At 33.8% G+C, this 24287-nt stretch overlaps 1 protein-coding gene across 6 annotated transcripts in view; it reads left to right on the top strand.

Annotated features, from left to right (window-relative positions):
* The window catches only part of LOC142976024 (uncharacterized), a 74824-nt gene that overhangs the window by 46229 nt on the left and 4308 nt on the right, over positions 1-24287 (top strand). For 2 of the 6 annotated variants that reach the window (XM_076119214.1, XM_076119216.1), the window contains exons 2-3: positions 22424-22817; positions 23779-24008. In XM_076119214.1, the coding sequence (XP_075975329.1) occupies positions 22607-22817; positions 23779-24008 (441 nt within the window). In that variant the 5' untranslated portion in view covers positions 22424-22606. Of the gene's footprint in view, positions 1-22362; positions 22818-23778; positions 24009-24287 lie in introns of all 6 variants that reach the window. The other 4 variants (XM_076119217.1, XM_076119215.1, XM_076119213.1 and 1 more) reach the window with 4 other exon arrangements.

Here is a 24287-nt window from a genome sequence, read left to right as displayed (position 1 = left end):
TTGTCTTAAATTTTGCAGTCCGTATATTGGTATTATCTCAACGTGAGTTCCGTTTTTCTGACCATCTTAAGTACTCGTAGTATGTTGTTACTCGTATAAGAGTCTACGATTATCCAACAATGCCGTCAGAACGAAAAAATCTGATTACACTCACAAGGTAATCTAATTCCAAACTGTTCAAAATTCAACAATTCTGTAAATTAACAGCCGTCGCCGTGCTAGGGACATATCATTTTTTACTGCGTACACCAATCTGTCGTTGGCAACCGTCCAACGAACTCACGTGAAACCTAACAATTACTGTACAACACTACTCTTTCCTTCCTTCTCATATCACTATTGCAAGACAAGGATAGGAAATCATAGTGATGTAATATAACGACACATGTTAAGACTAAATCGGCGGAATACATCAGCCGGGTAATGTACGCGAATGTCGTGGATAGTTAAATAATACCACACAATCTCTGTGAGTTAAAATGAAAATAAATAAATTAAAATTCAAGACTCAATTTTTCTTTTTGTGTTGATCTTTCGACAGATTCAATTTGAAAACGGACAAGAATATCAATGTTTTGTCCAATTATTGCTGAGTTTGTTATTTGAACAGTTGTTTTTGTGGTTTATTGATTACTGGGTTCTGTAAGCGACTTCGTCTGCGTTGAGCCATCAAAATTTTCCATGGTAAAAAGTACCCTATGTGTTTAAAATAGGTTAGAAACTATGTGTATCTACTTATCGTAAAAGTCTTTTCAGTAGGGTAGTAGAAAGCAGGAAGCTTTAATTAAACTAGTGTAAATGTAAATTTTCAGTTTTTAAATCTTAATAAAATTGTTAAAATGTTTGCAAATGTATGTGTTAGATGATGGTAGATAAAACAGTGTAATTATTGAAAGCACGTGTAGTTTGTGCATTACTATGAGTAGGATTGATCGCGTGACTGCGATACTCGTGTTCATTGAGTGGTGCCCAACGTGGGACGTGCTCAGGGCTGACAGTAAACTGATTTTACGATTTACTTTTAAAACAAAAACTTCAGATTAGTATGAATATTTATCATTATTTGTGCTAAGAGGTCTATCGAATGAATGACTTTTAAATCGTCTGTAAGGTATGAATAATTTAACCACCTTATCCTATTAAGTCGTCTTTTTTTCTAATTTAAAGTGGAATTTATTTTAACATATATTTTTAATGTAGTTTTTTAACACCCCTAATTGTTCTGTCGTTCATATGTATTATTAATTCATAGTCCTACCCTTAACCAGTAATTCCAATCGCAATAAATTGTCAAGCGTTTATGTATATTTCATCGATACGTGGAACTTGTAAATTATTTCGATTTACTTCATTATGTGAGGCCTTCGGGCTGAAAAATACTTTACTTATAGTTGTATAACTGTTATAACAAACAAAGTTTTATTTTTACTAGCCATGTCTCACTGTTTGTATAATAATCAAACTCTGACGTATAAAATCGAAATATTTCATGCTAGATTTTTTTCAAAGAAAATTTTACTTTTAATGACAGATATTAACTATGTGGTTCTTGTATGTGATGAAACTGAAACATTTTGATCAAAGTGGTATTGCGAACCATCTCATACATTTAATACGTATTTGTAAAGCTTGTCTTCAGCAGCCAATATTACTATAACATTTGCCAAAACCCAAAAAATAAAACATAAATATCGATTTAATTTAAGAACGTAGCTATCATATCTATATATTTAACTCAATGGCAGTTCTAAACTTCAGAAACTTTCACATTTAGGATAGGGTTCAACAAAATAAATTGAATATTTGGCACAGATGTACATTTTTCATACATTTAAGGGAAGTATTTGGCAATGTATGGCGTTAAACATGTAAAATATGAGGACAGGTCGACGGGTACTAGTGTCGTCGCTGAGCGGCTGTTTGTTAGTCGTTGGATCCTCTCCAAACATAACACTCGTAAACTAACTGATATGGAAATGTATGGAATATTGACACACGTTTTTATTTGATTGTGGGTGAGATATGTCGCTTGGTTAAACAAATATTATCGCTTAATATACCTAATACCTCGACTGATAAGTTCTTAATTCGTACACATTTTTAAGAACATGATGCCAACGTGGTGGACTATATCTAAAGTTATATATTTTATAATATAATGAAGAATACCAACACTCACTACGTTATTATGATGTATTATGAGATATGTAACTTTGTGGTTAAAAAACTGCATTAGCAAACTTTCCTTATGGGACATTTTACGCTGTTTTCTATGGAATTATTAGTATCGACCCATCTACTTACGGGTAACAAATTCGAAGATAAAAAACATATAACTTTAAGTATCAAGTTTATAGAAACTTGAAGAAGATTGCAAAGTAAAAAAAAGTCTGTAGGCCAGGTAAAAAGTTTTGATAATAAATGGTTGTAAAGTTTTAAAGATATTTAATCAGGACACGATTATCGGAACACTCCAAAAATATACCTTCAGGATTCAGTCGTATTACAATGATTAAAACTTAGTATTTCTTTCTTAAGATTCATCATCTAACACTGGTAGCCATGGTCATAACTAGTCCACGGAAACTGACGTCTAGAACGTTGCAAGTTCAAGCTCTTTACAAAACGTTCCCTTTTTGTCAAGAGGTTAAGAACCTCTGATTCAAACAGCCTATTCTCATATAATTTGGGAATCTAACCACAAATAATAAAGGCTCCGAATAGGCTCTGAGCGAGGCTTTTTCAATGAAGACGGCTCTTCAATTCGAATACGGTATTGTTGTGAAATCACTCTGTAAGCTGGCATCGTTACAAAGAGACGCCAAACGTCTTGTTTGAACAATTCACAATATTGATAGCTTAAAATATTTATTATACCAACAATTATCTATAATATCTGTGGTCTAAAAGGAAAGGAACAGTATTCTTGAAAACTCTAGAACAAACATTCTTCAGTCCACCTGCTGCCATTAATTTATATCATGTTAGTGTCAAACTCACGTGCCCGCAGTGTGAGGAAGTTTTCTGCTAATTGTCCATTTAAGCCAACTTCGAATGCATCAGCGCCAATCTGATTAGTAGTGGTGGTCGCCGTGGCCGAAATCAGTCAGTCAATAACAAGAGCGAACAAATAAAACTCTCACTATCAGTAAAGGCAATAGGCAAAGAGCGTGTGTGTAAAGGCACCTAATTCATCATTAAACTAAGAACATGACATTATTTAAGTAATTACCCTTTTATTAAAAACCAAATAACATCATGACCAACTCCAATTCAATTAATATTAACAACCAAAAACATTGCAACAATGTCAAACAAACTAAAATTAAGAACAAAACATCGTATTAACTTTGTCCATTTTATGTCAAAGTCCTTCACAACAAGGCTGATGTAATAAAGAATCGTCTCACAACTAACTCAGTTAATGCACTTCTCAAATTGATAATGACTCTTCATACTTCAAAGTTTACGAGAATAGTTCAGACTTGGAGCTTAATAGATTTTATTATGAAGAAGTTTTGTTACAATGTAATTTTATATCTTGGTTGTTAGTTTTGGCTGCCTCCGTGGCGCAGTGGTTTAGGTCGCCACGCCGCAAATCATTGCATCAGGAGGTCGTGGGTTCGATTCCCACACGGGACAATTATTTCTGCACAAATAATTGTTTCGGGTCTGGTTGTACTTTGTGTCCGTTGTTTATATGTTTGTAAAAGTCCCCGCGACACAAGAGCAATTCTTAGTGCGGGAGTTATAAATAAAAAAAAGAAAAGAAAAAAGTTTGGTATTCTATAAGGTGACATCTACATAATACTGTTATGTATAGACCTCCCTCTAAATACACTTCTTCGAGCAGCCCTATGTGGATATATGGTTTAGTTTGCTACTGCTGATTTTGACACTACGAATTCTATTTACATTTTTCAATATTAACTTGTAAAAAAAGTAGACGAATATAATAAAATTACGCATGTAACTAACCATACAATCCACTTCAATCTGAAATAATTATATTAATTCAAATAGAAGATAAGCCTCAAATCATTGGCCAAATAGAAGAGACGAGAAAACGAATTCAATTTTAGAGTATTTCACAGGATTTTACATTTCTTTACTAATTTAAGTTAAAGTCACACCGTACTTTATAAGTCTTATTGACAAAATGTGATCTGGTATAACAAAATAAGCGTATTAATGTTTTATAAATAAATATATTCGTACAGATGCTTGTACAAGTTCTTTATTGAAAGTAAGCTTATTAAATTCACTTTCCCTTCTGCCTTTGAGTTTCGATTTCATTAAATAAGTTTCAGGGATTACTCACAACTTTTACTTTTTACTTCGCCTGATTGAAGTATTGTAACCAAATCGAGTTCCTTATTGCTTTTATAGGTATTTTATTAAAATGCAAATTGGAATAAGTTCGCTATGAGTATCTAGTTTATTTTCTTATGTCATGAGTAATTTGAGACGCCAACTATTTTATCCGAAACCTTTCTTTAGGATGAAAAATTACGACTCTATATTTGTATTTGGATACACTTTGAATTGCAGACTTTCTGTATACCTAAAACATATACAACTTACATTTTGACTCAAACACTCTAGATAAGTCTATATAAGACACTATAGCCACCACTTTGACAATACTAAAGTTAAAAAATCAAATTCAGTTTCTTTCTATCTTACAAAAGAAACTACTAAGAAAAGTCACAGTATTTAAATTGAACTACAACTACAGTTTTATCGCAGTAGTTATACTTTTCATTGCATTTTCATTGCTGCTTGTAGATAGCGGTATAAACCAGAACAATTGACATAACGATCATTGTATTATTCATAACATTCTTCCACTTGTTCTGAGGTCGTACTCCTCGCCTATTTGTCTCAGTTATCAAAACATCAAGCTTTTTCTAAAGACTCTTGACATCGTTATCTGTTTCCGACAAATTTGTTCGCCTTTGTCTGCAGTTTTTAAGATAACTTGGTTGAGTTTTTACATTTTATTAAGCGTCGGCCCACGCATTGTCCGTTTTGAAACCTTTCCTGTTTAAAACTCTTATAAATCGTAATCAAAATCTTCCATTATAAGTTGATAGCAAACTAACTTTCATTGTGTTAATGACACTTCGTCACTTTAAATCGACGTGCTTAAAAATACTTACATTATACTCTGCATAGGTTCACTACCTGTTAATAAATGCGTCATAATAATAAGATATTTATAAACTTCAGTGTCTACTTACCGAATTAGGGAACGGCCAGACCTTGAGTCAGTCACAGCCAAGTGCAGGATGAATCTTTATCGAATGATTTGCTAACGTAAAAGTGCATTGTACAAAACTTATTAAGAGTAAGTTAAAGAGAAGCTTATATAAGTATTCTAATCAATCGCTTGGAGTTTTTACAGGTATACTTTTTACTAGATCTCTATGTAAGATTTATTGTAAAAGTTGTACGAGATAATGAGATAAACCTTTTTTGTTTTTTTATGCGAAAACAGTATAAAAACTTATCTCAAAATACCTGGGCACCATCATACTGAGTAATTAAACTAATATACCATAAAAACGCCTTAAATAACATTCGTATATAACATAACATATTACATGTGAAAGGTGACCTTTTCAGGCGTTTGCTCTTTACAGTATATTTATAACAATCTAATTTATACAAATGTCACGCACATTTCAAGTAGGTGGCGAAATGTACTTACATTAAGATTTTCCTTTTGAAATACTTATGTTATAAATGTATCACATATTATTTAAGATATTTTTGGATATTTATTGAAATTATTTATATATCACTGATCTTCACAGACATAAATCTGTCTACTTTCAAATCTGAACATGATTATTCTTAAAAAGTAAAAATCGGAATAAAATATGAAACAGCAATTATAGTATAATGGCCATTTCGTCATTTCCGTTAAATTGGCTATAATTTTATAGCCAATGCAACCTGGACCGAAAAGTCAAGAAAACTTACTACTACTAATCATATTACAAACTATCATATACCTGTATCAATATTCATTACTTTCTAGTTTAAAATGTGGCGTGAATCCGTGCTATAATAATAGTTGACGCGGGGCCGGACGTCTGACGCCGTGAGTACACGATTGTCTATCCGTCATCGCGTTTATATCACTAGTTGTATACCTGCGAGTATATCATTTTGTATTATAATTGTGCTTTTAGTATAATTGTTAGTGTAAGTGTCGCTTGCGGAAAAGGCGTTACTAGCCGACGGATAGACTGCGGATAAATGTATAAAAATCCTTCAGACATTATAATTGCGAAAGTTTTTAAGGATGGATTGATGTATGTTTGTTATATGCAAATGTCTCTTTCATGCAGAAACCACCGGACGGATTGCCATGAAATTTTGTACACATATAGTTTATAACCTGACATATAGGACACTTTTTACCGCGAGGTTTTTTTGACGCGGGTAGAAGCTAGTATAATAATACGTTTAAATGACGTTTGTTATTCAATCAATGATACCTACCGAAACATTTACACGTTTTATTTTTAAAAAGTTACACTAAACTCGTTGAATCAAATTAATTTGTGTTAGTTTGATTTTAGAGGTCAACATTTCAATAGAATTAAATAGTAATTAACGAAAAATATTCTTTGAAATTCATCTCTTAGCAAATATTTAAAAATTATAATTTATTTGAGCGAACTTCAAAACAATCTGGCCATTAATAAATCTTAATGCAAACCTATCTGTCTAATGAGAAAAGTTCTATGTCTTTATCTATAAAAAACTATTTATTTATTTATCTTAGTCTGATAATAACGACCTTAAAATGTAAGTGAGTGATAATAGTTGTTTCATGTTGATAAATTGTTCTATTATGATAAATTTTGAAGTATTTTGTTTTGACAACCACTTTATTCTGATGAACTAAGGATTAGGCATTTTTGTTATTATAAAGAATGTACAGTGACTACTATTTATAGGATTTTTTTAGGCACACTGAACATTGTGATCTTATAATTGCCCGATTGCCCTTATAATAAAAGAAATAATAGTATAATTATATGTTTCTGCCCATACCTTAACAACTTCTATGCTAATTCTAAATGTCATCAATGACGGCCAACAATGTTTTCAATCGTTATCAACGTATTTAATTAGTTTTAAGTTACAATTTGGTTAAAAAAGCCTAAAGCAAGCCAACTTTGTTTCTTTCAAATAGTATCGTATTTCAAGCCATACTCAAAACTACAATAACAAAACACAAGATCAAGATATAACACCCGAAAACATTCCACGATATTTAAAATCATATGGTCATCAGGCGGCGAGGTCATAGCACTTACGAGTTTACGGGTTTTTACGGTTAGTAGGACTCCAACCAAGGTCGGACCCACCCTTAGTTACAACCCCAAGGCTGTCCAAAAACACTTTCAAATATATACTCTATTACAAAGGTGTTTAGGTCTGTTTTTGTCCAACTGATGGTTATCAAGTCTATCAATCAAGGTGATGACGTAGCCCAACTAAAGTGTGTTGATATTTCTGATCGCATTCTGTTTACATTTGCATTTCCTTTGAGAAATGCTTTCTGTTTACGATAGTTTTGTAAATGTATTGTTTTTTGTTAGTTGCTGAAATGGAAATGTGTTTGTTCTGGCCAACCTTCCTTAATGAGGGAAGCGAACAGTTCAGCGTAGAAAAATAGTGACGTCAAGTTACGATTAGTTGAAGCTACACACATTAGATTCGCCATTAATCGACCTTGCCCTGCGGCAATATGTGTAGATGAATTTTTGGGAAAAATGCAATACATGATAGCTTTCAGTCGGTTTTGTTGTTCGGTAAATACTACCAAACTGAACGTGCCGTCTCGGATATGTGTGTAGCAAGCTTAAAGCTTACATTACCTACATAGTATTATTTTACCTTATATAAATGACTTCAGGAATAAGAGTTAGTATGAAAGATAATGACAATGAATGCCAATGAAGTAGCATAAGTAAGTTTATCGTTCATCATTCAAATCGTAACCAAGAAATAAATGTTCACAGAAATGAAACGGGGTTAAAAAATATTTTACAACAGACTTAATATCATTATATTATTGCGAATATGAGTGGCTATTTTGCAAATGAATCCCATACTGCATCCTACGAACAAGCGTATGCGTGAGCTGCCAAAACACTTAAACATTCATATTTATTTAACGACTGCTTTTAGTAGCTCATACTCGTTATATTTCCAGACAAAATAAACGAATGAACATAAAACTATTGTATGAATAAACTTCCTTTTATTTGATGTGTGACGTCACTTAGTGGCGATTTGATATAATAACAAAATAAAAACTAATAAATGTGTTTTATTGATGTTTTGATGTTCACTTTTACATTTCCACTTCAGTTAGTATTAAAAATCCTGAACAGTATCTACATTAGACATTAGCGGAAAATAAATATGCTTAATGCTACTGTCTGTCATATTATCATCTTTTTGATCGGGCACTCTATCCGCGTTCCAGGTGTTTTGCTACATACTTATGATTGTTTACATTCTTAACTTTTGCTTTTACTTATCAAGACTTTTTCAACACCGACAAGTAAAAGCTTGTCTAAATAAAAAATCATAATTAATATAAAAGTAATAAAATAATTACAAACTAAATTCATAGTAAGTAAAGCTCTACAAATTGTGTAACTCTGTATAATGATATTTGAATTCAGACGAGGCGACGTTTCAGTAGAATTAATGGTAAAGGATTATTCTCAGTAGACTGAGTCAAGTGTCGGCTGAAATGAGGTCTAACCACGGTTCAAGCACCGGTCAGTTTTATGCTAAAATTACGGAAATAACACATTTTTAACTTTACAGGATAGGTTTTTTTCAACATCTAAATCTTGTTGAAAGATATTTCTTTCATTTGTCTTATATAGTTGCACTTATTTTCATTTATTTCCTCCTTATGTATGTGTGTAATTTATCACCACGTCCATTGTTGGGGGTACGTCTCGGTCATTGTTTTTTATGGTGTTATGCTTTAAAGAAATTAGTATTTACGAATTTTATAAACTGTTCGAGAATATTAATGATGAGCCGCATATTAATAAGATTATATGGCTTTATCTACACTTGGTGTGAGCAGTAATTTTGGTTTTAAATCAGTTTAGTGAAAATGCTATCTTATAAATGTGAAACTTGTTACTTACAACTTAATTTATACTATTAATAGATGAGACGTGCCTCAAAGAGATTTTGTGATTCAATATCTTGTTTATAATTATTAGTACATGTCTTCAATGAATAAAGTCAAGGTTTTTATTTGCTTAAATGTAATACTAAACATTGCCCTTTGCTTTTGCTAATTAAAACCAGTCCAAGTTTATTTTATTGTAAGCAGGAATCAAAGAACACAAAAATGGGAAATCTGTTGAAATTTTATTGCAGGGTCGTATCGACATACCCAAACAATATTTGTTAATATTCGACCAAATCCGGCGCAAATTTCTCAAATATTTTACACTTAAAGCCTCTTGTGCATTGGCGTAGAGCCTTCTACGGCATACGTAGACCCTCTACAAGGTCTACGCCGTAGCACATACGCATACCATAATATTTAGTCACATATAACTATTTACCCCAAAAAGAGGTTCATACTCGTAAAACGTAACAGTGCGTATTCGTATTTTTACAGCGTCTAAACATTTGATGTAATTAATGTGTTTTACACATGCGAGCAGAATATTAACATATCTAGTAACATACTAATGTAACCGCACCTTTTCATATTTAAAGTTTATTCATTTTATGCAGAGTTTTTAAAGGAGTGGAGTGTTATGATTTTAATTCTTTTAAGTTAAAACAATGGATATACGAATAGAGTTATGAGTAGATATATATTACGATAGTCAAATGTGATATCCGCATATTCTTCGAGTTGCAATTTAAAGTGAGACTTGATTTAAATTTACATCAACACAGCCACACAACAACATATTATTATGCCCAATTTTACTCTACACGTAAAGTAATTGCCAATTTTTTATCAATCTCTGTAACACTATTGAAAATACTGCAACCCAAATTGAAAACCCCATAACATTTATCTCAAACCGGGAATCGACCGCAAGACTATATTAACAACAGCTTCAAATCCACACTAATATCCTAGCAGTTATATCAACACCAAAGGATGACTTGCATCCAATATTTCTATCACAACAAACTAGGTACACAGTATAGCAATGTATGAACAGTGTCATCAATATCGTAGTTACAATGGTATGCATATCGCAGTGAATTAGCACGCCGCGCGTCTCTGGCGCCGCGCCAGCTCGTATAAGTAACGTGCACATGATAGCGGTGCTGTTTAGTTCATTTTCTAACTGTGGACTTATTTAGCAAGATGTTTTATGAGTATTGACTCTTTTGAGTCAAAGCAATTTTTCTTATAGGAAAATGAAGAAATAACTTTTTGGCGGGACCATACACAAATAAACACACTACCTATACGTCACAAAGACAGTTGAAGCTTTTTTGTATTTGAAATAATTTATACGCTAAAATTAAATATTACATAAAAATTATTTGTAAAATACCTAAGTCATGTCTCGGAGACTAACCCAGTAGCTATAATGGGTGATTTCAACTATGGGGGAGTGAAGTGGCCCCTTGAAGACAGTGGATATGTTACACCAAGGGAAGATAACTTTGTACAATGGTATCTGAACAGCAATCTTCAACAGTTAGTAGACAGACACACCAGATTTCGACAAGGAAACCAACCATCATTCCTAGATCTAGTTTTTACAAACGATGAGTCCCTCATTGCTGGTATCGACCATCAGGCTCCCATAGGTAAAAGTGATCACACTTGCTTATTGGCAACTATAGAACTGCAAATACAACACAAAACTAAGGAGTTGCCTCCAAAGCTGAACTTCAAGAAGGCTGACTATAATAGTATAGACAAAACAGTGTGTACATTGTGCGAAAAGATGAGTGCCATGAGTGACGTCAAGAACCAATTTCAATTATTAATTAATTCATTGAGAGAAGCAATTAATTTACATGTTCCTAAGATGAGATTTAGCAGACATACCACCAATAAACCATGGATATCAGCTGACACAAAAAAACTTATTAACAGCAAATTGGCAATGTGGAATCGATATAAGTTAACTGGGCTTGATGAACACTATAATGAGTATAGAAAATTCAACAACAGGCTGATAAAAATAACTAGACTTGCACGCATAAATTATGAAAAAGATTTACTCGAAGCTGGGCCTAAAAGATTTTATTCTTACATAAAAAATCAAGTAACGTCTAAGATAAGCGTTCCATCTATCCTACATAATAAACAAGGCCGAACTGTTACCGAACCAAGTGATATAGCCGAAGCTTTTGCGGATCAATTCGCCAGTGTCTTCCAGATAGAACCCCAAACGGCATTACCAACCTTGGATCCCAAACTGCGAGTTGCAGACGATATTGATGACATAACGTTCTCCAAAATCAGCATTCAACAAGCAATAGCAGACTTTAAAAACGATACTTCACCAGGACCGGATGACATTCCAGTACAAATATTTAAAAAATGTGACTTCACTGAACATCTATCAAGAGTAATGCAGACTTCATATGATACTGGCATCCTACCAGACTTGTGGAAGACAGCAATAGTGACACCAATATTTAAAAAGGGAAGTAAACTTGAATCCGTAAACTATAGACCCATTAGTTTAACTAGTGTAATGTGCAAAATCATGGAGAAAATTATAGTTAAACATATAAGAGAATTCTTCAAGAATCACCAAATTATTGCCGAACAACAACATGGTTTCTGTCCCCATCGTTCAACCGTATCAAACTTGTTACTTTGTCTATCAACATGGACTAAACATTTCAATAAGAAAGAACCAATTGATGTGATTTATCTTGACTATGAAAAAGCCTTTGATAAAGTCCATATAAAAAGGCTTCTACAGAAACTTGAATTTGTGGGCATACGAGGTAAACTGCTGACCTGGATCGAATCATTTCTAACACAGAGAACCTTGCGTGTGAGAGTTGGTGACACGATCTCAGGTCCCCGCATAATACACAGCGGAGTACCGCAAGGTTCAGTCCTGGGCCCGGTGCTATATATAATATACACATTTGATCTTCCTCACTGCTTGGAATGTAATGTCAGCATATTTGCAGATGACACCAAAATATTTGCAAACCCTAACATTGACTACGACCGCCTTCAAAGTGATTTGAATAGAATAGCAAACTGGTCTAAGGAATGGCTGATAAATCTCAATAGCTCAAAATGTACGGTATTGCATATTGGCAGTCGTAACCCTCGATTATCCTACAGATTGGACAATGAACTGCTTTCGGAAGTTAAAATTCAAACAGACTTAGGTGTGAAAATATCAGAAGACCTGAAGTGGGAGGCCCACATAACTACAATTACAAAAAACGCGCAGAGCCTGATATACTTAATTAAGAAAGCCTTTGGCGTCTTAACTCCAGAGATGATGCTTCAGATCTACAAAACATTCGTCAGACCAATCCTGGAGTACGCATTTCAAGTCTGGAATCCTTACTTCAAAAAGGATATCGAGCTTTTGGAAAAAATTCAACGCAGTTTCACTAAAATACCTCGCCTGTTAAAAAGAAGATCATATGAAGAACGACTGCAAATTTTAAAACTTACCACCTTAAAAGACCGCAGACATCGTGGAGATCTCATTGAGACATACAAAATTTTAAATGGACACTACAACCTAAAAAATATGCATCAACTATTTACTTATAACGACAATGTTAATCTCAGAGGCCATCATTTAAAATTGTGTACCAGCTTGTCGAACAACAATCCTCACAAGCACTTCTTGTCAAACCGAATTGTCAGAGCGTGGAACAAACTTCCAAAGAATGTAGTCGAAGCTGAAACTGTCAATCAATTCAAAAATAGACTGGACAAATATTTGTTTAATGAATGATTACATCATAGTGAATTACCAGGATACAGGCATTAACCAGTTGTATACAACTGCATGCCTGCTAATAAATAAATAAAAAAAAAAAAAAAAAAAAATTATACCATGTATGTTGGTCATTTATTTAGTAAACATGTGTCGTAAAAAACCCTTGAATATTTTAAATTAATTGATTTAGCTAAGTTTTCTAACAGTGGGTTACTATTTTAGGATTATCATTAACTGTTTTAGCACATAATACATGCTAACTAAAATATGCAACTTTTCGTAGAAGGTTCTACGGCGTAGCACCACATGGCAGCGCAAAAACATTTTAGTACCTACTTTGTTAAAAAAACCTGTAGATACGTTTTTCAACGAAAAAATATTGGACCTAAAATATGATTTATGTGGGTATGTTTTCAGATACATCGTTTAAACCCAAACTACGTTGAACCGAACACATTTATCTACATTTGATTTCTTGCTCTCCAGGGAGTAGCATCTTTATCGCCGCGGCCCTTATGTACTGAGCTTTATATTCTAGTTCCGTCAGTTAACTGTGTCGTTCATTGTTATTGTGTACAGATAAAAGGCGGGATGTTTAACTAATAGATATATTACGATGTCATACTTGTAATAAACAATGTTATTTATTGGTAGTATTTTAAGAAGCGAAGTAGTTAGCTTTCGTATTCGACCGCGTTTTCTTCAATGTTAATTAGTTTTCTATTTAACTTTACCTTTTTTGCCAATATTTTTAAATATACTTTCTGCTGAACCTGAATAGGAAATGTTAAAATATGTAAATATATTGAGACGATAGTTTTCCTTAAAACTGCTTCAATATACCTAACTATAAACACCACATTAATACCAAAACAAACAAATATTATTCTCCCTTCTTTCTCTCAAATAATTTTCAGACCAATAAAAAACCTTTAAACTTAAACATTAATACGTTCCCTAAGCTCAGTTCCATACAAAAAAATCTCTCATCACTTCACACGCTTATTTCTTATGCTTCTAAAGCATTGTCTCATACCACTATAATAGTAACCATACGATAAGAAGAAGACTATAATAGTGAATAGTGTTCATCGTATCAAGTAACAATGAGTTTATTATCTCAGAGTGTTGACGGTCGGTCACACGAGGAGGAGCGTGAAAGCGCGTGAGTTGGCTCGCGGCCAGCGTTGTGATATGCTCTCGTGTACGCTACATTGTAAATCATAGATGATAGCTACTTAATAGACCGCGTGCAGAGATGACTGTTAAATAATGACGTCATTTTTTGTTCTAAAGGTTAGATGCAGGCTTGTTACACTTATTTTTTAAATTGTGTAATTTTTTCACTCATACGATCATTTGATCTCAATCTAAGCAGAGTATTTTCTATGGTAAACAAAACTAATAAACATACTTATATGCTTCTAAATACATATTAACATATAAAGATACATTAACATCCGCGTGAAGAACTGACACTAATCCATACATAAGTTATTTGAAAACAAAAATATTAGAAAATAGAAGTATAAGTAATAGTAGTAAGTATGTAAGTATCTATTCATATGTAAGTATCTAATCATTTCTAACAAGACACTACCAAAATGAACCCCGTCCGACTTCCTAAGGGACGTTCAATAAGGTCAACTAACAAGAGACAATATATAACAGCCCTGACATTATCTACTAGTACAATCGGCACACAACATCGATCCTCTTCCGAGAACAGCTAAACCAATCAATTATGAACTGTTCTTAGAACCTGAACCGTGGACTTTTGACGTTTCTATGACGGTAATATGAGGGATCTTTTATCTTATTTACTGAAAGAAAGACTAGGATATTTTACGCCTACACTGCTTTAGCCTTTATGCAAGCGTAATGTATTCTTATCTTCTAACCCAAAAAAATATGTTTATGTAGTTACAGCATTTTGGATGTAAGTTTTATACAGGCATGCCCAGCAATAATGTCTCATTAGACAATTATTATTACTGTAACAAGAGTCTAATTAAAATTTTTAATCCAAATTACTTCGACTAAGCTTTCTGTTCTTAATAATGCCAAATCGAATGATTTCTTGAGCCAAATGAAGGATACGATCACTATAAGTCGAATAAGTGCAGTAATTGCTTCAGTCGGTTTTGTTGTTCGATAAATACTGCCGAACCGACAGTGCTCATTCTGTATCAAATAGCAGAAGTGTTTATTAGCGTCCAATCGCAATAAACTCCCTCACGGGGCGGTTTTACCCTCGTGGGGACAACAAAAAAAAACCGACAGTGCTGGCCGCCTATGTATTGCTTTACAAACGTACCTACTAAGTAGGAGCTAATAATCTATAGAATCCGCAACCGTTCTCCTATGACCGGTTCGCCATTGGACTGTTCGTCGACAGGATGATTCATTTATTTCCTTTTCCCCAACAGAGTCTTAAGTCTTTCATCAGAGTCTAATGATATAACCTAATTGTTATATCATTAGCTATTATACTGTTATACTGCCATCTTAGTACATAGATCTAGTGTTCAAATGACCATTAATACTAATGTCTTGACCGTCATGTCTCGCGTGCAGTCGTAAGATAACACTGTTTGATGAAACATATACGTATCGTGAATTAATGATGACGTGTATAAGTTTACAACGTTTGAAAAACCATTCTTTATAAGCTACTAACCAGCTAGTCGCAGGTTCGATTATCGGTTGCAACAATGATTTTGTTTTACAACCTTTTAGCATAGTAGTTATTCCACCTTTAGATTGGTTTAGCTAATAAAAAAAAATACATCAAAATCCCATATACTTCTTTTGAAACTTTTTTTCTTGAGGCTAGTTAAATGAACTTATTCTTAAAGTTGTTCAAACCGACCCATTTTCTAGTCAAACCCATTATCTTCATATAAACCCATTGTAAACTGCCATTCCATAAAACACCTTACCATTTTCCTCTAGCGTTAATTCCATTTGGAATATTTTGGCACCAGGATGCCTATAAATCGCATCGCAAATTATCTTTTAAAAGCGTGTTTTTTGTAACAGAACACAGAACCAACAACAAAAGTACTAATTAGAAAAGCCAATTAAGTTAAGTTCAAATTCTTCAAGTTCTTTTGCTACTGTGTTCTTCAAACGTTAAGGCATTTAAAAGTTAGGCTTATTTATTTCTGTTAACAAATACATAGCTCTGAAAGACTACGATTGCTCACAAACTTGAGTTGAGGATAACTCATTGCGCTAAAACACTAACTCTAAGTTAAGTTAAAATCACTTAAACCCATAAAAACTTGAGCATTCTCCAATTTGATTAAAAATAAGTTTGCCATAATATCAAACTTAAAAAGGGTTGTCTTTTTAAATGTGAGTTCAGTCTCAACTCAGATTGAGTTTTAAAGTACTCTGCTCCTATTGATCGTAGCCTGATGATATAATTATAGCCTATAGCCTTCCTCGATAAATGGGCTATCTTACACTGAAAGAATTTTGAAAATTGGACCAGTAGTTCCTGAGATTAGCGCGTTCACACAAAGTTTTATAATATTATCAAGATTTAGAAAATCTTTTCAATTCTTATAATAAAAAAGAATAACTTATATGTATTTGAGAGAGATATTAAGAGCGTTAAGTCGCGAGGCCTGAGCGTGCTCGCAGTAGTTACAGTTCAGCTTGATGAATGACCCACGTCGCTCCTACTTACGATCTGACTCGTGACGACTTGAATCACAATGGACACGCTCTCGACACTTTTACTGATGATGTATGAAGTTGAGGAAATAGTACCTATGTATTTGTTATGAGTATTTTATATTATTCGAAAAAGTCAAAAAGCCAAGTTAAATGAGGTGTAATCGTGTTAACACGTCTTAAAATCTATAACGTAGTGTAAATAATTTAACATAACATAATAAGATAACATATTTCTTAGAGATTATGATAAAATTATAATCATTTTTACAGATGGTTTAAAATTTTTTAAAGTATAATTAAAGGTTTATTACAACTCTCTCTACAGCAAAGAAGAAAATGTTATACCCGTCTGTTCAAATTAAGAGATACATTTTGTTATATTTTGGTAAATATAATAAAATTTATCTCTTAATTATAGAGATTCAATTTTCTACTTGTAAGTTTAGAATATATATTACACGACCATCCTTCAAGGTAGGACATACTTACAACGGGCAACCTAATGCCAAATAGCACGATCGCTTGTAATATAGGTTAATGGTCACAGTAGGTTAAGTACGCGATTTGGCAACTAAAATAACTGGAAAATACACGGCCAAATCTATTGGGACTAGTACTTATATGACATACATTGATGACCTTAGAGAGAGACAATCTAAAGCGTCCTCACACAACTTATTTCTTGCGACAGGTTTTATAACTAGGCTTTTATAAATAAAAATCTTTGAATTACTTATACACGGTCATCTGATTGTAAACTAAGAATAAATAGCCTTTACAGAACGCAAATTTTTGATTACCTAATAGATGAATTTACATACGAACTCGAAACAAATAACTATTTCCTTTTTTTCTGTGTAGTTAAAATTTATTCTAGAATCAAAATCGTACAAATTTCTATGAATTCTACTCAACTTACCAACCTATTTACCGTCGTCAACGTTGACGTAGCCACTAGGTTCACCGACCTTAATAACCCCCTTTTTTTATTTAAAGCACTTAAAAGGAACTGAAACCAAAACCAGATCACTGCTATAAAAAGACTAACCAACTTAAACTCGATCCAATTTCCCAGCCACGCCAGAAGGTCTATAAAACCTAACATCCATATAGTATTATGTATTTAGTGTTTACTATGCAGTAAGGACGATATATCGTACTACGACATATATCTTCTAACACATGACGCTATTAAATCAACTAGTTTATGGTCTCGCTCTTAAGGAAGAGTTTTATGGACCAACTTGAGATACTGAAGTTCAGTTCAGAAAATTGCTTCCTTTCTAGTAACGCTAATCGTTAAATTTTTAATTTAATATCATCGTTAATCAATTAAATTAGGCAGGTGGTAAATTTCTGTAGCGTGATTTTCTATAGTTTGTACACTCAAGTACCAAGAGTTTGACATTTCAAATGTTCTTAAATTAGTACCTAAGGTACTCGCTAGAGGCGCTGATCAGGTTTTCATTCATATATAGCTAACCGGCAGCCGGTGGCATTAGTAAATGCCCTGTCTATAAATCCGATAAGGTATACGTACATTTATTGAGTTGAAAATAATATTCGGCATAAGAGATAGGCCAACAAACGAAACATTTCCATACATACGTTTGACCCCACTTATCAATATTATTTTGCATCAACAGTTTTTAAGATACCCTTGCTTTGTTGAAGACATCAAAGATCAAAAGTTAAGTGGGTAGATACATACCTCAGACATTGTACAAAGGAAACCTTGCGAGAAATGTCTTTTATCATATTTTGGGTATATCAAAGAAAATTATGCCAAACTTTTTATTAGCCCAAAGTTTCAGAGATGAAAGGCATGTGTAAGCTAAAAACGATGATAATCGTCTGTTTCATACAAGCGGTAGTGTACAAAAGTTCGTAATTGAAATCGCGACTACCTTTAAAACATATTTTACAGTATAATACATTATATAGTTATGTAGACTCGCGGCCTTTATGCAAGACTAGTTCTTAGATCTAGAACACGTTAATTTTAGGTAGGTACTCGTCTAAAAGGCTGAACCTACAAAGAAGGTACATCTGTCGATGTTTTCAAGTCTGTTTTACAGTTCTTTCTAAGTCACCAGATAGAAACAAATTAAATTAAACGACTTGTTTGTAATGTTCGTAGTAAGTACCTACCTACTGCGCTCAATTTCTAAGGGCACGCAGATTGCCGAAACGATCGGACAAAGTCACTTTTGACGGTATTACTATCATAATCATTATCGATTAACAATAATTTTAGATTATTATTTATTTCCGAGTAAAATGTCATTATTTATTTGACATGATAATCTGTAGATTAACTATGTACGACAATATTTATATACATAAACGTGCGTTTATTGACCTCCTTAAGAGAACAATGGGTCAGCAATAAATACGTTGGTCAATGGAAAACATCAAGGGACCTTGAAAATATTCCTATTAGGTATTCCTGATTCACATAATATGTTAGGTACTCTAAATGTTGAGAACAATGTAGTCTGAATATCTAGAAAATTCTTTATACCTACCCAACATTGTTTGGAAAAAATACTAATAGAATGATGAACACTTAATAAAAATCTCTTGCTTGTACAGTTTAAAACTGTAGTCAGTGAACGCAAAACACTTACCTTAAAAAACCAGGTCACGTTTTAACCAAAGCTTTTTCTTGTTCCGATGCATTAGTGCTCAATTTCATAGAAAATATATTATGAAATGCACTAAGCGTTATTGGCGGGAAGCGGGACTTAAATGTGGGCGACACTTAAAAATCAATTAAGATAATTTCTCCGTTTGCTTTCAAGGCGAAAGATCGACTAGAATAAGGAATTAATTGTTCCGTACAGTAATGAAGATTTACACTCTTGTTTGCGAAGTTACAGAAAGAATAGTAGCAAAATGCAAAGTGGCTTATTTTGGTTTTGTAAGGCAGTGTAATAACAATGTAGGTAAGGCAATGGTGTGAAATAGGGTGTAAAATTAACAATATTTTGTAATGATTCAAATTGAAAAGCGATCTGAAAACTGTAAAGAATACTTTTAATTTCATTACTTTCTAGGGATTGTTGAGACATTTCTTCGACTCAACTCAGTTGACGGTTTAGATTAATACCTATACAATCAGTAGTAAAAAAACGTGGCAGAGTTGTGTCGAGAGTACGAGTATGTAGAAATGAAAAAAATATTTAAAGACTTCATCTCGTTCTATATTTCATTATAACTAACCCGAACAATTCTGTTCCAAAAAACACAGGCGAAGGTTAAAACATCCTTCCTAAGCCTACCATAATCTTTATTGTGGCCACAAATTGGCACATAAACTTGCCACGTCCCGCCACGCGCCACTAACTTACTGGCGGTAAAGGACAACTTGATATTTACTAGCGAATATGGCGCCAAAAATAATATAACTTTTACGTGTAGACTGAATACTAATATGAGGTTGGGTATCGAGTTCAGAAAACTGGGTACCTAGGAAAAATTTAACAGAGAACGAAACATTGAAAAGATTAAATTACAGTCTAGTCTGCTGTAATATCTTTGAAGTATTTCGTCTGTCAATTTTCAAAAGAAGAAGGATTCATGTACCATTTTCTAGTGTAGATAGAACTACATCAAACTAAAAACTAATAAAAAGACACATAAATTAAGTATCTCTGACAGTTTTTCACAGGGGAAATTAGGGAAAACTTAGCCCATACTGTCCTGTACTAACATAATGCCCATTACGTGCCCTATCTTTTCACTAAAGTAAATTTTCAAAATCACTGATATATTTATGAAAAGTAAATATTGGAAGTTCCACACATGCAGTAGATTTGGCACGGCTACCTGTTTAGCAAATATTTGAGCTGCCAGATACGTTTGCATCTATTTCCGCGCTTTGATCTCTTTGCGATGAAATCCAGATCTCCAGCCAAAATATCAATATTTTATTAGTTTAACCTTTTCGGAAATAAATCAAGGTGCTACTGAGCTTTATTTGGACTTATCATAAGATTAAAATAAGTACTAAGCGTTCCAGAAAAATTCTGTTTTAAAATACTGGTTCCCGATAGCTTTTTAAACAGGTATTTAAAAGACTTATGTAATGTTATGTACCTACCACGAATTTAGTTTTAAGACAAGAAATTTACCACTAAATTCGTCGATTTATATTCCTTATAGGTTTATTTTCTATCCCGCTGCTTCTTTATCTTGTTACTCTTCGATCAATTACATTTGATTGATCTACAAGATCACAGGTTTGTTTCAATCTTGTTAACATGATCTATATCCTTTGAGATACATTTACTTTACTGTAATTTCCTCCAAAACTTTACTCAAACATTATAGGTGCCTACAGTTTATCGAGAAGAAAGTATCATATTTAATAATAAAGTTAAACTGTTGTTAGGATATTAATATTAAGGTATAACAAGTAAAGCTCTTTATTAAGCATGTTTGACATTGATAATTTAATTAAATGATGTTATAGTTACTCTAGGAACACCACGCAAAGATTGAATCGTTTATACAAACATAGACTAGCTATTACATTCGAGATGATCCCTACCCCAACTATTTAGCAAGAAAATGAAACGTAGGCCAAATAATTCAACGGAAAACGGAAACAATAATACAAATATATCTAAGCCCCGATGTAATCAGATAAATATTTGGGAAATAGACACGGCAGACCGAACATAAATAGAATAAATAAGTATACGAGCGAAAGGTTTAGTAAATCGATGATACAGCCTGAATATTTCATACAAAAAGGCCCGTGTTCAACAAGTGATGCCCTACTTCACTTATCAAGCAATGTGAATTGGTATTTGGCCAGAACTATTTGGACTTGGAAAATTTTTGGAAACGCAGAATACGGAACTAAAGCGTTCAGGTGAATTCATATGTATGTATCAGACTGTATGTGGGATAATGTATTGTATATTACATGATAATATCGTTCCCCAAACATTTTATTGACAGAACCAAGCAAATCTATATTTAACTCACGCATTATAATTTTGAAATATTATCTTCACAAACACGTGCGTAAGTAACAATTATCGTGTCTTTTAGGTAGGAAACTCTTATAACTATCTGTTGAAATGACTTTTACATTGAAATAAGCTTCAAATACACTTTAAGCGACTTACACCTAGGTGCAACTAGCGCCATCTAGTAAGCGCCTACACGAATTATTTAGAGTATAGTATAAGAAATTGCTCAGAAATCGTTCAACAAATTACTAGTTGCAAGTGGTGTTTATTTATAAAACAAGACTCAGTCAACAAGTTTGTTTAGTTACTTTAACTACGTGTAGAATTGAACCATTTGTTTCTTTTAGAAAATCTAACTGGTTGACTTGGTTGTTGAACTTTTGACACGTTTGTAACTTTCTTTCCAAAAATTATAACTATGTTTATTTGGTTCATATTGTTGTTTATGTTAAAATGTATTAGTAGATCCAATGAGTAATCGCTAGACTAAATGTTATTCAAATTATGTTGGCCCTACATATTCGTCATCGGCATTTCGTCGTGCATTGGATGACGTCCAGCTATAAACAATTAAAATATCGGAAGTTTTAAATGACAACAGGTAACAACAAGCTTTGATATTTTTTATTTTACCTAACTATAAATTCTGAAACTACTTCAACTGGAACTTAAACTTGAAACTTATCTAGAAAGTACAATCCGTATTCTTATTTTAGTCGTACAACTATAGACTCCTATTCACCTCGCATTAGTTAATCGTACCATGAGACTATACAGAACTTTAAAGCGGAAATAAAATAAACCAAAACAAGCGACCAAACAGGAGACGTCTGAATATAGCCGGGTTTAATCTTGGCGTGGTACAGTGAACTAATTACTGTTACATTCGACGTTAGAGCAGTGCGGGCGTATAGTGATATTGTCTAGTGTGAAAGAGAAGGAAGTGGGCACTTTTCCAAGATGAATTTGATGTTTCGGAAGAACTTCAGCGGGGAAAAGACCCTCGGGTCGAGCGGGGGTGGGGGCAAGGCGAGGGGAGCTCTAGGCGCAGGGAGGAACGCCAAACGTCGCGACCGGGAACGATACTCCTGCATGGAGGAGCACCACTACAAGACCCACATATTCTTCTCGGCGGCGCCCAGGGCCAGTACTCAGTACAACGACATCACAGGTATTACTAACTCCACGATTCCCTCCAGTGCTTCAAAGTGGTGATAAGCAAAAAGTTTTGTTTGCCCCTGAACTTTCCCCAAAACTTTCACAAGCAACTTGAAGTGTTTAATCCTTTTCAAACAAAACGAGTGTACAATATTATTGAAGTTTGCCACGGCCTCGTTAGTCTCGGTAAAACATACCAGACATGAAATGCCGTCGAAACTATAAATACATTTTTGACAGCACACCACACTGTTTAGTTTCAGTTCATTAGTCACGCTAACTATTACAAGTATGTGTGGACTTGTAGCACGTCTCCACGCTGTTTGTTTAATGTAAACAAATAAGCTTTTCACATTTGTGATCAGGGAGAACAGCCGTTATACATATTTCTCCAGTTTGTATTTGATCTTGTCCAAGCCGGTTCGTACCGGTTGAATATTGGCGCGAAACACCAAACATCTCGAGGTTATTTCCCGCGTAAGTATTATGACACGCACGTTATAGAATATTATAATTGGCACGATGTAATCGGCTGTTTATTTAATACCAACCTTCTGGGGAATTAAACAACACTGTAACAGTCTGAAAGCACGTCTGCAGATAAATCAATGTCTAGATTTCAAACAGGTACAAAAACAAATTTCGTTTTCACAAATGTGCCACAAAACTACAGCCCTTCATTACCATTACAATTTAAGTTTAAGGAAGTATTGCAAACTTAGTTTTTATAAAGTTTTATAATGTGCTAAATTGAATTGTCTGTGATTTTATTTTTTCAGGTCAAGGAAATGGTTCTCAAAGCGTGTCATTCGCATAAAAATATTATCCCCATTTCCGCACTGGCGGAAAACCTTGCACTTTTCTGTCCCCACTATTATTTATAACGTATTCCTTCAGAGACCCAACCTTTAAGACTCTTTCAAGAAATTACTCATTAATCGACAAACTAACAAGAAAACTCTCTAATTTTCCAGAAAGATGCGGTCCAGTACTTGGCGGAGGGACAGGTCCGGAGCCGGAGCCCCCTCAGCCGCTGGTGACGAGGGAGCCGTCGGTGTCCTTGCTGCGATGGGACCGGGGCCCCGTGACCACGGTCCCGACGGAGCGCCGCCGAACAGAGCCGGTGTCGCTGGCCACGCTCGAGAAAGACTGCTTCGTCATACCAGCGCACGCACTTGATCGGTTCTTGCCTGATGGTGTGCCGGTATGTACGCTTCATATATATTTTATACTCATTTCGAAGACTGCTATGAATGTCGTAGTCTTTTTCGTGGGTTAAAATAATACCCATGATGATATTTTAATGTAACTCCAAATTTCACTTACACAGTGAAGTATGAAAATGTAACTCTCGCAAATTAAACTAAAATATTTTGCAATAACATGTTCTTATTATACAAATGAAAAGGGTTTTTGAAATATTATTCTTAGTCATAGTAATATAGCGGGTAATTAAACAAAATTAAATTACAAAATGGTCTGG

This window comes from Anticarsia gemmatalis, chromosome 10 (assembly GCF_050436995.1).
Source record: "Anticarsia gemmatalis isolate Benzon Research Colony breed Stoneville strain chromosome 10, ilAntGemm2 primary, whole genome shotgun sequence".
NCBI lineage: Eukaryota > Metazoa > Arthropoda > Insecta > Lepidoptera > Erebidae > Anticarsia > Anticarsia gemmatalis.
Note: the sequence above shows the minus strand (reverse complement) of the source record. Positions and strands in the feature narration are given on the sequence as shown.